This window comes from Pyxicephalus adspersus, chromosome 3 (assembly GCF_032062135.1).
Source record: "Pyxicephalus adspersus chromosome 3, UCB_Pads_2.0, whole genome shotgun sequence".
NCBI lineage: Eukaryota > Metazoa > Chordata > Amphibia > Anura > Pyxicephalidae > Pyxicephalus > Pyxicephalus adspersus.
Genome location: NC_092860.1, coordinates 69,424,569 through 69,438,176, shown reverse-complemented (window position 1 = coordinate 69,438,176; position 13,608 = coordinate 69,424,569). Strand labels below are relative to the sequence as shown.

Below are 13,608 nucleotides of genomic sequence, written 5' to 3'. Positions count from 1 at the left end.
TTTTATACTATGCTATAAAATGTTTACAGTGATGTGGGCTCTAAGAAAAAAAATATAAATATGATAATTTAGACCCACCTAAAGATGTATTTTATTTTGTTTCCTAAAATAATTGTGATTTTAAATACGTCTATCTGGATTCAATGAAATCTAGGACATCATGCTGATGTTCCTCCATAGGAAGAGTGCAATAAATAAACGTAGCCTAGGATAGAAAGGGTTGCAAGCAGTATCATCATTTTGGGAGAAAAAATTGTCCATGAAATGTAAGTGCTACAGTAAGTTGCAATAGTTTTTAATGTTTATTTTGTTTAGTTACTTTTGAACTTCTCAAACAGGTGCACAAAAACCAGAGGTAAATTCTAGTTAGTGTTTCTGAGCTTTCAAAAGGTTGAGGTACTGTTACGCATCCTCTACCAACTTATGTAAGATACTTGTTTCCAAGCAATAGGTGCGGACATGTGGGTAAACGGAAGTGAGTTTTTTGCTGTAGTATTTGTATTAATGATGCATATCCTATGGTTTCATTATCTACAGTACCATCTACTAAATGAAGTGTTGTGTCTTTAGAACAACAAGGTATTCCAGGTTTTACATAGTTAGTCAGGTTGAAAAAGAAAAACAAGTCCATCAAGTTCAACCCCCAGGGAAATAAATTGTCCATAGGGTTTTATATCTGGGATATGTTTATTTTTTTTGCTTTTGTATGATTCTTGGGCTATGTTCACACGTCAGGTGATTCTCGGCCAATACGAGCTGTCAGGCTCATCTCAGATGAGAATCTGCGGTGTACAAAGGTCATCTGATGTCGTTTATGGTGGATCCATGAATGACAAAAGATAGACAACCGCAATGGAAGTAAAGGGAGGAGAGTGCAGCGAGGCACCGCCCGCTCTTCTTTCCCCCTCCACATAGAACAGAACAGTGTTGTATATACAGCGCTTGTTCATTCATCTTTCAGTTGTTTGTCACAGGAAATAATAGTGAAAGAACGTTTGCAAAGACAATATTCGAGCGTGTGTACGTAGCTCTAGATACTTGTCGAGGGAAAGACGCTCTAGCAAGATGTATGTTCTTTTTCGTTTTTGTTTGTTTTTTGTTTTTTTTGTATTGTTGGTCCTCCATTAATTCCCAACAGTAGGTTCTATCACAGAGAATCACAATTTGTCTAAAACTGAAGTAAGTATTTAGGGAGGGGGTAGCTTGGGTAAAGGTTCTCTACAAAGGTTCTGTCTCATTTAAGGTGCACTGACATGCTTGCACCTAACACATATTGTAACCTCCGCTTATAACTTTCCGGCCATTATTTCTACATGTTAAACAAAGGTATCAATTTATAAACGTTTTTCACATAAGGTTCACCCAATTTTACAACAGGAAGGTATACCTTTTGTCAGAGGGAATCCAATTAGAAAAAATGTGTGGGTGAAAGATATGTAAAGATATATAACAATGAAAATATTTTTTTAAAATGCCTCTCCGATTGCTTAACTTTTCTTTGCATTGTGTACGTTTGATTATCATTGCATGTGATTTTATATTCTTTTTAGTTACAATCTCCTGGTGCTGTTGTAAAATCTTTTTATTCAACAATGTAATAACACAAAAACATGCCTGTTATTGCTGTATAAATAAAGATTTTCTATATTTGCCTATTCTGCATATATGTACCTGTGTCAGCCTGCAATGCCCAATGTTTTCCAATCCTGAAAATTTTTCATTTGAAATCTTCAGAAACTGACACTCCTAGGATTGTTCATCTCCCATCCCCTCTACTTCATGGTTCATCCCAATATTACTGCAGGATAAATAAAGGAAGAACCAGCAAGTTTTGGCAGGTGACCGGGAAATTGACACTCATGGAAGTTTTGTTTCCAACATTATACTTTAAATGAGGATTTCTGAAAAGGGGAGCAGAGTTGCAGGAGTAGTATAGTTGTGGGATAGGGAGGCAGGAACAGAAGCTACCTTCTTTACAAATGCATCATACATAGCAATTACCATGCTGTAATGCTGATCTGTTGCTTCCAATAGTCCGGAAACAGATTCAGATCCAGAGTTCCTGACTTGACTTGTGGCTCAAAACATATTAAACTTAAAAAAAAACAAAAAAAAAACAGACAACTAGCATTCAAAAGATGTCAGCAGTGGCAGTCACTTGACTATTCAAATCTGGGGCCATCTGACATGTGTGCACATGTACAAGTGGGAATACACCCTTTAAAAATATAGTAAGTGAAAGTGCATAAATGAGGGGAAAGTAGACAACTGTGCATAGTTAATAAAATGCATTGTATTCAGGGACACATTTCATTCAGAAATGTACATAATTAAAATTATCCTTAGTTTTTTCTGTTATATAGGCTCGGGTTATTGGATTTCTTCAAGTAATCATGTGGTATATTTAATTTACAAAACAAAAAAAGCCTACCATTTTGTGAAATTTCTCTCCTGTATTGTGCTTCACTTTGCCAGTTGTATTCCGGTGAAGGGTATTCCAGCTTTTTTTTGGACAATGTGCCTAGAGTTTCTTTATCCTGACAGAGATCACTTATGCCATCAAATAAAAGTTTACAAAGGCTGGGAAAGCAACAGTGATAGATACCACATTGTGAACAATTTACAGAAAGCAGCACAATATTGCTTTTTTTTAAAATCTTTTACATTTAATTTATTACAAATTCAAAGAACATTTATTCTTCATAAGGTGCGAAGAGGATATATGTAGTTATTTTCCGCCCATCGGCCTGGTATGCATGTAGAATTGCTGGTTTATTACATAGATACAGACTAAATTATAGAGCGGGTTGAGATCCTAAAACTTGCTGCTTTCAATTGAATGCTTTTCTATATTTTAGGCATGCATTTTGGGCTTGAGTCTGAAACCACCCTGTGTGTTTAATGCTGTTCCCACTTATTACATGGATTTAGGAATTTAGGGGGTTTTTTTTCTTGTTTTTTTTATTTTTCTTTTTTTTTCTTTTTTTTTTGTTTTCCCTTTGCAGGGCACAGCTTAGGATATGGCTTTGTGAATTACTTAAATGCTAAAGATGCAGAAAGAGCAATAAACACACTTAATGGATTGAGACTGCAATCAAAAACCATAAAGGTGAATATATGCTTTATAAACTTTTGAAAAACAGCAGATTCCTTCAAGGATGATATGCATGAAAGCTTTATCTGTTCTTCTGGTGCATTTACATTAATATGGTTTCAGTTTTGTTAAAAACATTTGTGAGGTTAACAATGTAGATATCTAAATGATTAATAATTTGTGTTCTTCTTTTTGTGTGTTCAGCGTTGCCTCCTTATTGTGTTATGAATTAGAGAGCTGGGGTAAAATAGAAAGATTATGTGGACCAATTGTGGCTAATTATCTTTTCTTTGTATTTTTGCATATACTACAACAGTTACTGTTTAATCTGAGAGGCTGTGGCTAGAGCTGAAATGTTTACATTAATCCAGGTAGTCTATTGTTTAGTGTGTAATTCTACTTTTTCCTAATTAATTTCACAATTTTGTGCAAAATTGCAGCTTTTATGTTATGCCCTAAGCACATTTTTTATGTAGTCAGAAAACCATTCACAAATGCCTTGTTGTGCACTTTGAAACACAACACTGGCTGAACAGAACTACATATCATTTATTGGGTAAACCACTTCACAAATATGTGTTTTCAAATTTTTACTTGCCTGTTTACCTAAAATTCTGTTTAGGCAGTGCAGTTTTACCTGCGTTTTTTGAGCATCATCAAAAAGGACATGTACAATTACACCAAAGAACCCGATCAGTATGAGCCACACCTACCTCTGTCAGTAGTATATGTTTGCAGTTATAACAGAACAACTAATTTCCATTACTATGTGTCTGCATAGTGGGGCAAATAAACCTTTTTTTTACTCTACAGTATTTAAATGGAATATCAAAATAACTGTTTCATCCATCAAACCAGGCAAACACTTAGCAATCTGAAAAGGTGTTTTTGCATTTCCTGGATACCAGAAGGCACTTCAGTAACTAGATGGTTGATGGCCTTCCTTACAATCAGTCATGTACCTTGGCGTCCTGTAGATCTAGGCTTTTGTAAGTGGAGAGAATTATTTTTAAATCCCCCTCAGAGGCTGAACCAATGTTTTGCAAGATCCTGTAAGAAGAATGTTAATTTTTCCACTTATTCCCGAGGACCTATTCACCACTTTTGTTGCTCCTCACCAATGTGTAAACAAAACTTCCATGTTAACTATTCATTCGTTATTGGGTATTTTTTAACATATATTGCAATGTGCTTTATGTTGAATGTTAATTTGTATCATAATTCACATTACCATGGCATCATTGTTGACATACTAGTTAGACTTTTTTCCCTTGCTGTTTTTCCTTGACTCTGCTATGAAAGACCTGTTGCATACTGAGCAGTCCTTTTGCATAATTTGAAAGCAGTGCTTCTCTCTCTGGCTACAAACGAAAACATGTAAAACTATTGGTGGGTTGTTTTAAACTTTAACTGTGCCAGGTGTGGTACTGTATGAGTATATTCTTTTTATTTTCTGGCTCTCTTTGCACCAATTGCAATTAGATTTACAGATGTCATGCCTTTCTCTGTGTGGAAATTGCCTATAAAGCTGGCATATTTTTATAAAATACGTATGGTACCATCATTTGTGGCTATCCATACATATTCATATATGTTAGATATAGTTTACTTATTAAAAAACTTTTTTTCCTGGCAGTTGTTGATCATTGTCTATGTAGCTAAATTTAGAGTAGGCAATTTTTTACATATACATAGAGGCTTCAACCTTTTGCATCATTTAATGCTATGCATACATGAGATTTTACCTAATCATCTGAAGCACTGATAGAGTAGCTTCTTTAACCTAAAAAAAGACATACAATAATAAAAGTTAGTATTAAGTGTGTTAGTTAGTGCCCCCACATCCTTATAAGTGGCTTTTCCTGGATACAGTTACCCAGTCCTGCATAAAAGTTGATTGGATGGGTCTGGTAGGTGAAGTGTTCTCCCATTTCGAAAGATACTTTATTATTTTGCCTTGAGGTCTCTTACTCCATGGCTTAGGAGGGGTGACGTTCCCCACTAGCCTGACGGCACTAGTGGTGCCCCTCTATTGGAGCAGAATGTAGTTGTCTGGTATGGAGGACTGCAAATGCTTTGGGTCCACTCTTAACAAACGGGTTATTACAGCAGTATTTTTGCTGTGCTCCTGGCATCAAAGCCTCAATTATTCCAATAAGAGGAAATGGATGGGTGGGGGTCTCAAATTGCAGAGGCAGTAATGGTTAGGAATAAGAGCAGTATCTGATATACTATCTGACACCGATTCCAAGGTGAGTTGAGGTGATAGTTATCTCACCCTCTTATATCTTTTGCTTCATGCATTACCCTTGGCTTTTGGGATCTTGCTCTGTTTTCCTTATAACTCTTTAAGCACAAACCACCTCTTTCTTTTTGGTTACTTCAAAATGTTTTCTTTAGGAGTAGCTGGGAAGTCATGTAGTTATGGATAACTTAAACCTCAGTGGTATGGACTGGGGGTAGGGAGTAGTGGCTCTGGTCCCTGCCTTGGAGGAGAAAGCTTCAGTATCTGGTTCTCCCTTGACCTCCAAAGAAGCCCAGGCTTGTGGCTTCTAAAAGAGTGGGGCATGCCAAAAGACAAGTTTGACAGTTTTGGTAGTTACAGCTGCGTATGGCACCAGTAAATGGCGGGTACGGTTGTAGTTTTCCTGCTACGTGTTTTATAGCATATGGCTTTGTCCCTGAAAGGATATCTGGGGTGGTCTGTAGCACTGAAACCCTTGCTTTGGATGTCCTATCACTGTTGGGTGCTTTTTCACTCTTGGTAAAAACTGTGTTTGCAGCATTGCCCCTAGGTTTTCAGGTAAATACTGTTTGTGAGCTCTTAAGCGATCTGCATTCCTAAATGGCAAATGTGAGAGAATGCCAGGGTGCTCCTATGCTTATTAATTTTCTACTAATGATTCAGGGTGGATTTGTGTAAACAGTATTGGAAAAAAAGGAATATCTAACAAATACAACTTAAACTGCCCATACAGTGTGCAGTTCTATACAGTTTATTCAATTTCAGTACATTAAGATCCTCCTTTACTGCATGATTTTTGTGGATATAGGTGGAATTGTGCTGTCAGACCCTTTAGGCCCAGTGCATTATTATACGTTGAGGTTTCAGCTAATATGTCTATAACTAGGAATTTTGTGGGTAGAAAATATATTGTCCTAAATAGCTGCCAGACTTGCTCTCATTGTATAGTATGTGAAGGTTAATAGTAAGCTCACCTGGTAAAGTTGCACTCTGTTTCCTTCTGTAAGCCCCAGAGGCTATTACAGGCATGGGCAAACGACGGCCCGCGGGCCGTATACAGCCCAATATCTCTGTTCCTTTAGGTGTTCCGCAACTCTGGACGGTGCTACCCCGAGCAGGGTCAGGAGAAGGACCCCGCTGGGGGCACACCAGCCAGAGACGCAGACCATGGAGGTGGGCAGGCTGTGTCCCTGCACACAACCTGCCCACACTACCATCAAAGGCTCAGATCTGCGATGGGAGAGTGGGTGTGGAGGGGGGGGGGGGGGTTATGTGATCTCCTATCCAAACCCTTTCCTTCTCTTTCTTACGTCCCCCGGATCTGAGCCTGCCAGATCAGCAATGGGGGGGGGGGGGGGGGGGGGGGTTTATGCTATCAAGGCGTCACGTTCAGTGGTGTCATGATGGCATAACCCCGTCCACTTCCCCATCGGCCCGGCCCCTCTTTCAAATTTTATATTGTGACCCCTGACTGAAAAAGTTTGCCCACCCCTGGGCTATTACATTGGTTATGTTGGACATGTGAAAAATGTGTCTTTATTTAAAGTTCACATAGAGGGTCTAATCGCTATCTCAGTTTATTTGGTCTAAGATCAGATATTGCCTAATGTTTAATAGCCAGCAGCTAAAGACTTATGCAATATGGATGTAAGAAGAATGTATAAAATGTGCCCAACCTTTTTTAATCCGGGGGCCACTGTTGAAATTAGGATAAAACTTGCGGGCCAAAATGCAAATTACCATTAAAAATGTATGTTTAAAACGGGAAAATTTTTAATTCAAGAATAAATAAATTGAATTGTTTCTAGTTAGCCACTAGAGTCCCCACATATCTTACATTTCCCTTCCTCTACTGGTAAAGAGAAATTGGGCTTCACAAAAGGTAAATGCGATGTGTGACAGGATAACAAGGTATAACAGTTAAAGTTTTTCATATCTTGTGATGGCGCCCTAGTGATGAAATATTAGGGGGAGTTAGCCATAAGAGTCTTGCACTTCCAGTTACATTTCCCTCTCCTTACAGAGTAATTGGGATTCATAGGGATTAAGGGGATAGCTATATGTGGCAGGGTAGGAAAAGGAGTTTACTACTGGCTCCCCCATTTCCAGTTGCCAACATCCCTCTGTTCCAGAGAAATTTGGATTCACAGAAGGTAAGTGTCCAGCCATGTGTAACAGGCAGCTTGCCAGCCGCAGTCCTTCCCATCACAGATTCTGCACATTTGACTGCAGGCAGCTGTGAGTGGTACCGAGCGTCTCCTCCAAGCCAGGGTTCCATGGCATGAGGAAGGGGTAATCGCACCGCAACCTTACCACCAACCTGAACGCAGCCTTGAAGTTTTGCAAACTGTAAGGGGTGCCACTGCACACAGACATATAGGCAGTACCCTAATGTTCATTGCCATGAGAGTGGCCCCCAGAGGGTCCCCAACATGCAAACAAATTTTGGGGATCCTGGTCTTGAAATAGCCCCACTTCCACCGGGATTTCCTGGGGAATGTCAGCCTACTGGCCGAGGGACAAATGGAGAAAGAGGACGCAGCCAAAGGATGGCAGGACACGGGACGCTGATGGGACCAGGTAAGTGTTTGTTTTTTACTTTAACTACCCAGGTTACAGCAGGTTTTTTTTTTACCCCGAGTCATCACACTCGGGCTTACTGCTGGCGAGGTTAATAGTTGCACCTTCCTGACTCCACTAACAACCTTCAGACTTTTTGCTGCCAAGATCTGGGTTTCTCTTTTTCCTGCTCAATATCTAAGAAACTATATTCTCACCAGTTAGAGCTTGACATGGTGATTTTGTTAAGCTGCGTACACACTTCCAATTTTTGTCGTTGAAAAGGATCTTTCACGATCCTTTCCAACGACAAGGGACTGCACGATGCATGAACGGTGCTGTATATACAGCACCGTTCATGCTCTATGGAGAGGGGAGGGGGAGAGCGACGGAGCGGCACCCTGCTGCGCGCTCTCCCCTTCCCTTTCATTAGGATCGGCTGTCGTCCATCGTCCGTGGATCCGGCAGGTCGGTCGTCCGGATGATGGACGACACGACACCGACTGTACACACGGCAGATTTTCGCCCGATAATTGGCCAATGCCGATTATCGGGCGATAAAAATCTGACGTGTGTACGTAGCTTTAATCTCAGCCAATGCTAAGAGGTTTTTATAACTGGAATACTAGCATCTTGGAAAGGCCACTTAGATATGCACACCATAGGTACTATACTGTGCACAATTATTAGGCAAGTGAAAATTTTGACCTTATATTTTTGCATATATTTCAACTCTAATCTGTGACATGGCCAAGTTAAAGAGGCTGAAACCTGACCACCACTAAACAGGACACATCATTTGTAACGTTTTAAGACAGGAAACACCTGTTAAGACAGGTTTTTCAAAGGTTTTATGGACTGATGAGCTGACTCTTGACGGAACCAAATGGATGCTCCAGTAACTTGATCAGCAACGGGCACAGATCTCCATTTCAACTCAGACGCCAGCAAGGTGTAGGTTTGGGAGTTGGACACTTTATTCAAGCAGTGGTACAGGAAAAAGTGTGTATCTTTCAAAAAAAATATGATTTTTATGCAGGGCTATGCTCCATCGCTTGCATCAAAGTACTGCATTGCGTGGTTAACCAGTAAAGGACTTATAGAAGGACATGGCCCCCTTACTCACCTGATCTAAACCCTATGAGAACTTGTGGGCCCTTTTTAAATAGGAAAGTTACTGGGAAGGAAAATAGTACTTATGTTTGAACAGTGTCTGGGAGGCTGTGGTTGCTGCTGCACAAAAAGTTGATTATCTACAGATCAAGAAACATATTGACTCCATTAATGGAAGGCTTTTGACTGTTATACAGAAGGGTGGCTATATTGGTCATTTGTTTATTTGTACATTTTAAGCTGTCTATTATTCCCACTTTACAGATAAAAATAAACAAGTGAGATGAGAAAATTTGCACACTAATAGTTGCTTAATAATTGTGCACACACATGAATTCACCTGACAGTGTCCACACTCATTTACTGATAGTACTGTATTTGTTCCATATTAAAATGAATCCTCAGCTCACTCATACTCACTTGCCTAATATTTGTGCACACAGTGTATGTTAGCCTACATGTAGAGATCATGTACTGCAATTGACGTTTGTCACTTGATGTACTTGTACTTTCACTACATATTAAGGTTGTGAAGTGTCCTTTTGAATTTGTTAGGATATAGTGGTTCATGTTACCAGGTTCCACACAAATATAGGGTATGTAGGCTTCAACACCCATGGTGTGGGGGAGTGAAGCTCCTTGTATTGGATATGTATCTGTTTTTGTATCATGTGCTGTCCTGGAAGATACTTGTAAATTAAGTTTCCAGGTACCAACCTGATTTTCTGCTAATGGTATACCTAATTGATGTTACATCTGATGCATAAACATATACTTTTGCGATCAAATACGAATATTTGATATATTATCTGATAGTTCCCTTCATAATGCATCTGTGTTCAACCTTATTGAGAAAAAATCTGACCAAAAATATGAAAACACTGCTGAATCAACTTTTTGATCAACATTTTGCATATATATTAATCTAAAATGATTGCATAGTTTATAGCTCGGACAAGTCCATGGGTTTTTTTTAGCAGCAGCAACAGTCTGTTAACGGGAAACATGTTGCAGACATTCTCTTTGTATGTTTTTATGCCAGCTTAAAGAGGAAGTAAACTAAAAACTGCCCAAAACAAAAAAAAAAAATACACTTGCCTTTAATCCCGCAGAGCAGTCGATCAGTCCAGAGGTTTCTTCCGTTGGGTCCCACCTCATTCCGGTATTGCTCTTCGGGCTGGCGCGCTAGGCACCGCCGTCTTCTCTTCTTCCAGGTTCTTCTTGCTACGTCACTGGACGCAGGCATGAGATCAGGTGACGTAGTTTGAGAAAGCTTGCAATCAGAAAGTTTTTGCCCTTTTGACGAAAGGGTTCCTGCGCATACCCACAGAATGAGCACCTAAGAGCCTCCCAGGATGTGTGATGTAAAAATCCCGGGAGGCTTTGCAGTCTCATTAATCCTTTTTCATTAAGGGGGCGGTGCTGGGTGTTCCACTAAAAAAAAAAAAAAATTTAACCTTAAATAAAAGGGTTGTCTACCATTTTATGTAAAGTGAAAATTCTGAGTTTAGGTATGCTTAAGTGATGTCCCCATTCTTATGAAAAAAAGTGCATATCCATGGCATTGACAGTGCGCCACAAATTGTATTTCTTTAGGGTGCCGATTATCCTGAATACCGTAGAATGTTGCCAGTTTACTTTGATAACAATTTGGCTTAAAAACAGGAGTAGTTTAAATGAAAATGTGTAATTCACGCATGGCATTCTGTCACCTTAGTTGGCCAACAAATCTGATGAACTTTATAACCCTAGTTTTTCTACGTGCAATAATTTAGTCCTTATAGTATATTATATAGTAAATATAACTTCAGATGTAAAACACAACAGATTCCACTGTGTCATTTAACAAAAATTATGCCAAAATTAAGAAGCCATGTGGGATCAACTAAGTACACCCTATGATTTAATCGCTTATAGAACTACCTTTAGCATTTATATAGTCATTGTTTTCTTTAAGACTATTGAGTCCACTATTTACAACATCCTTCAATTGGGGCTCTGAAATAGGCACATCAACCTTTTGTATGTGGATGCGATCCTCATAGTTGTAAACACTCCCTGGTATATTCTATATTATCCAGATCTTTTGTTGCAAGGAACCATCTTTAATCCTGCTTACAGTAAGTCTGGGCGGTTCATTTCTGTCCGCATTTATGTGTCTGAAAGCAGTACATTGTTTTTCACGAAAATTTATTTTACAGAATAATATAATAGTATGAGTATGAAAAAGTTTTAAACACAAAATCATGTCAAAATAATAAATGAATTAATATATATATATATATATATATATATATATATATATATATATATATACACACATACACTTATACTATTGTTTTATACTGTAAAATAAATGTACTGATTTTACACTGGATTTAAATTTCCCGCACTGACGTCACCGGGAACTCCCCAGTGACTTGTTGAGTGCAGAGGAACCTGGCTGGAGGAAGAAAGAAGATGGACATTGCAGAGAAAGACAACGCGGGACGCCGGCAGATTAGGTAAGTAGCGATTTACTATTACTTCTTATAGGTTTATCTTCCCTGAGTGTGACTCTGGGTTACCGCTTTTACCATCTTTCTACCCCGAGTCACACTTGGGGTTTACCGCCCAGGAGGTTAAAGGAAAATGGGTTTCTGAGTTTCCTGCTATGTTTAGGCTGCTAAAGCTCCAAAGATCATTTTAGGTACTTAGAAAGGGCAATGCCCTATAAAAATAGGCCATTTGTTTGATTTGTGATTTTGCCTATTTATGTGTGATGAGTAGAGGACTACACTTGTCAGCAGTTTATTTAAAAAGGTGGAATTGTTAGAAGCATACTTTTGGATCAGCTCTACGTATGGGTTTCTGAATAAAAAAAGCAGGTGTTCTCATGTATGTAACTGATGAATTTTTATGACAGTGTGACTGTGATACATAACTAGAAGGGCCCCAGCGTATAGATATATAAAATTTGTAATTTCGTTTTATAACATTGTCTACTTACCTCTGATCATGTTAAATCTTGTGATATGCAGCTACACATAGATTATGTTGTCAGTAGAAAGTGTCAGACTTGCATCCAGGTGGTAAGCTGAGTGGGGCTTAAGCTGCGTACACACTTGCAATTTTTGTCGTTGGAAAGGATCTTTCACAATCCTTTCCAACGACAAGGGGCTGCAAGATGCATGAACGATGCTGTACATACAGCACCGTTCATGCTCTATGGAGAGGGGAGGGGGGAGAGCGACGGAGCGGCACCCTGCTGCTCGCTCTCCCCTTCCCTTTCATTACGATCGGCTGTCGTCCATCGTCCGTGGATCCGGCAGGTCGGTCGTCCGGACGATGGACAACACCGACTGTACACACGGAAGATTTTCGCCCGATAATTGGTCGATGCCGATTATCGGGCGATAAAAATCTGCCGTGTGTACGTAGCTTAACAGCAGTCCTCTTAAGCTTCATTGTTTGCTGTGACAGGAATGATCTGAGTCCTGTCTTGTCATTTTCGTTCCATAGGTTTCCATTTGTGATTACATAAGGCAGTGACCGTAAGGCATGATTATGCCTTACGGTCGCAGCAAACACTGCAGCAGACCAAAACAACTGTAACCTGGTTCAACATGGCCCAAATTCAGTTTGTGGCCTAGTGGTTGGGGACCTTTAACCTTGTATGATAAAAAAACAATAACATTTGGACTTGCCTTTGTATCCCTTGAATTAAGAAGACTTAACCTAACTTGCTGCACCAAAGTAAAGGATATATAGTCTTACAGTGCTGTTGGTGCAGAGGAACAGTTTCAGCAGATCTGTAGGATAGGATCTAAAATGTTTTTATATTGTATTGTAAAGTTTTTCTACAGTAGTGTTCAAGAACCTTTTTACAACACTGTAATCTAGTCCAGAAGATACTGTAATGCATCCCTCTACTTTGCTTCTGTTTGTCTGTAAACTGGTAAATCTCTTGAGCGGAGATAAACAAAATAAGGACATGTCCTTATCCAGTGGAATAAACTTACCTGCCTGTTTGCAAGTGCACTCGCCTGTTCTTGCTCTGTTACTAGTACTGCCATCCTCGCCGGGTCTTCTTCCATGGTCTACTAATATTTAATGTTTACTGGTTTGCTCCCAGCAGTTACAGGTATGGTGGGACACACCTTACATCTTACAAGGAGCTGTTCATGAGCAGCTCCATGTTTGTATCAGAAAAGATTGTGAATAGACAGGCAAGTATGGTTTGGCTTTAAGCACGGTGCACTTTTTATATATTACTGGATGTATTGTAATGACATATGGGATCTCTTTTGAAACTCCAACATGGTTAAATATTGAACTCTGTGCTTTGTCGCTGACATAAATTGTGCAGATTGGTAGTCCTCCTTCCTAGCGGTCTAATTCTGTCTAAATTCCTGTGCAAAAAGCGTTACAATTTTTTTGCATGGAAATTTATTTTACATTGTAGGCTATATTTCTTAGGCATAACTCCCCAAAATATGTCCAATAGTTAATAAATTTAATTATTTTATTGATAAAATTGAAAAAATAAAATAGTTAAAGTAATATACCTGTACAGTAGCATATATATTATAATTATATATATATATATATATATATA

General features: G+C 39.1%; 1 protein-coding gene across 1 annotated transcript in view; it reads left to right on the top strand.

Moving 5' to 3' along the window:
- ELAVL1 (ELAV like RNA binding protein 1) overlaps positions 1 to 13,608 on the top strand; it is a 42,756-nt gene that overhangs the window by 11,743 nt on the left and 17,405 nt on the right. Inside the window, exon 3 of the mRNA XM_072405073.1 lies at positions 3,006 to 3,109. Coding sequence (XP_072261174.1) covers positions 3,006 to 3,109 — 104 coding nt within the window. The remainder of the gene's footprint in view (positions 1 to 3,005; positions 3,110 to 13,608) is intronic.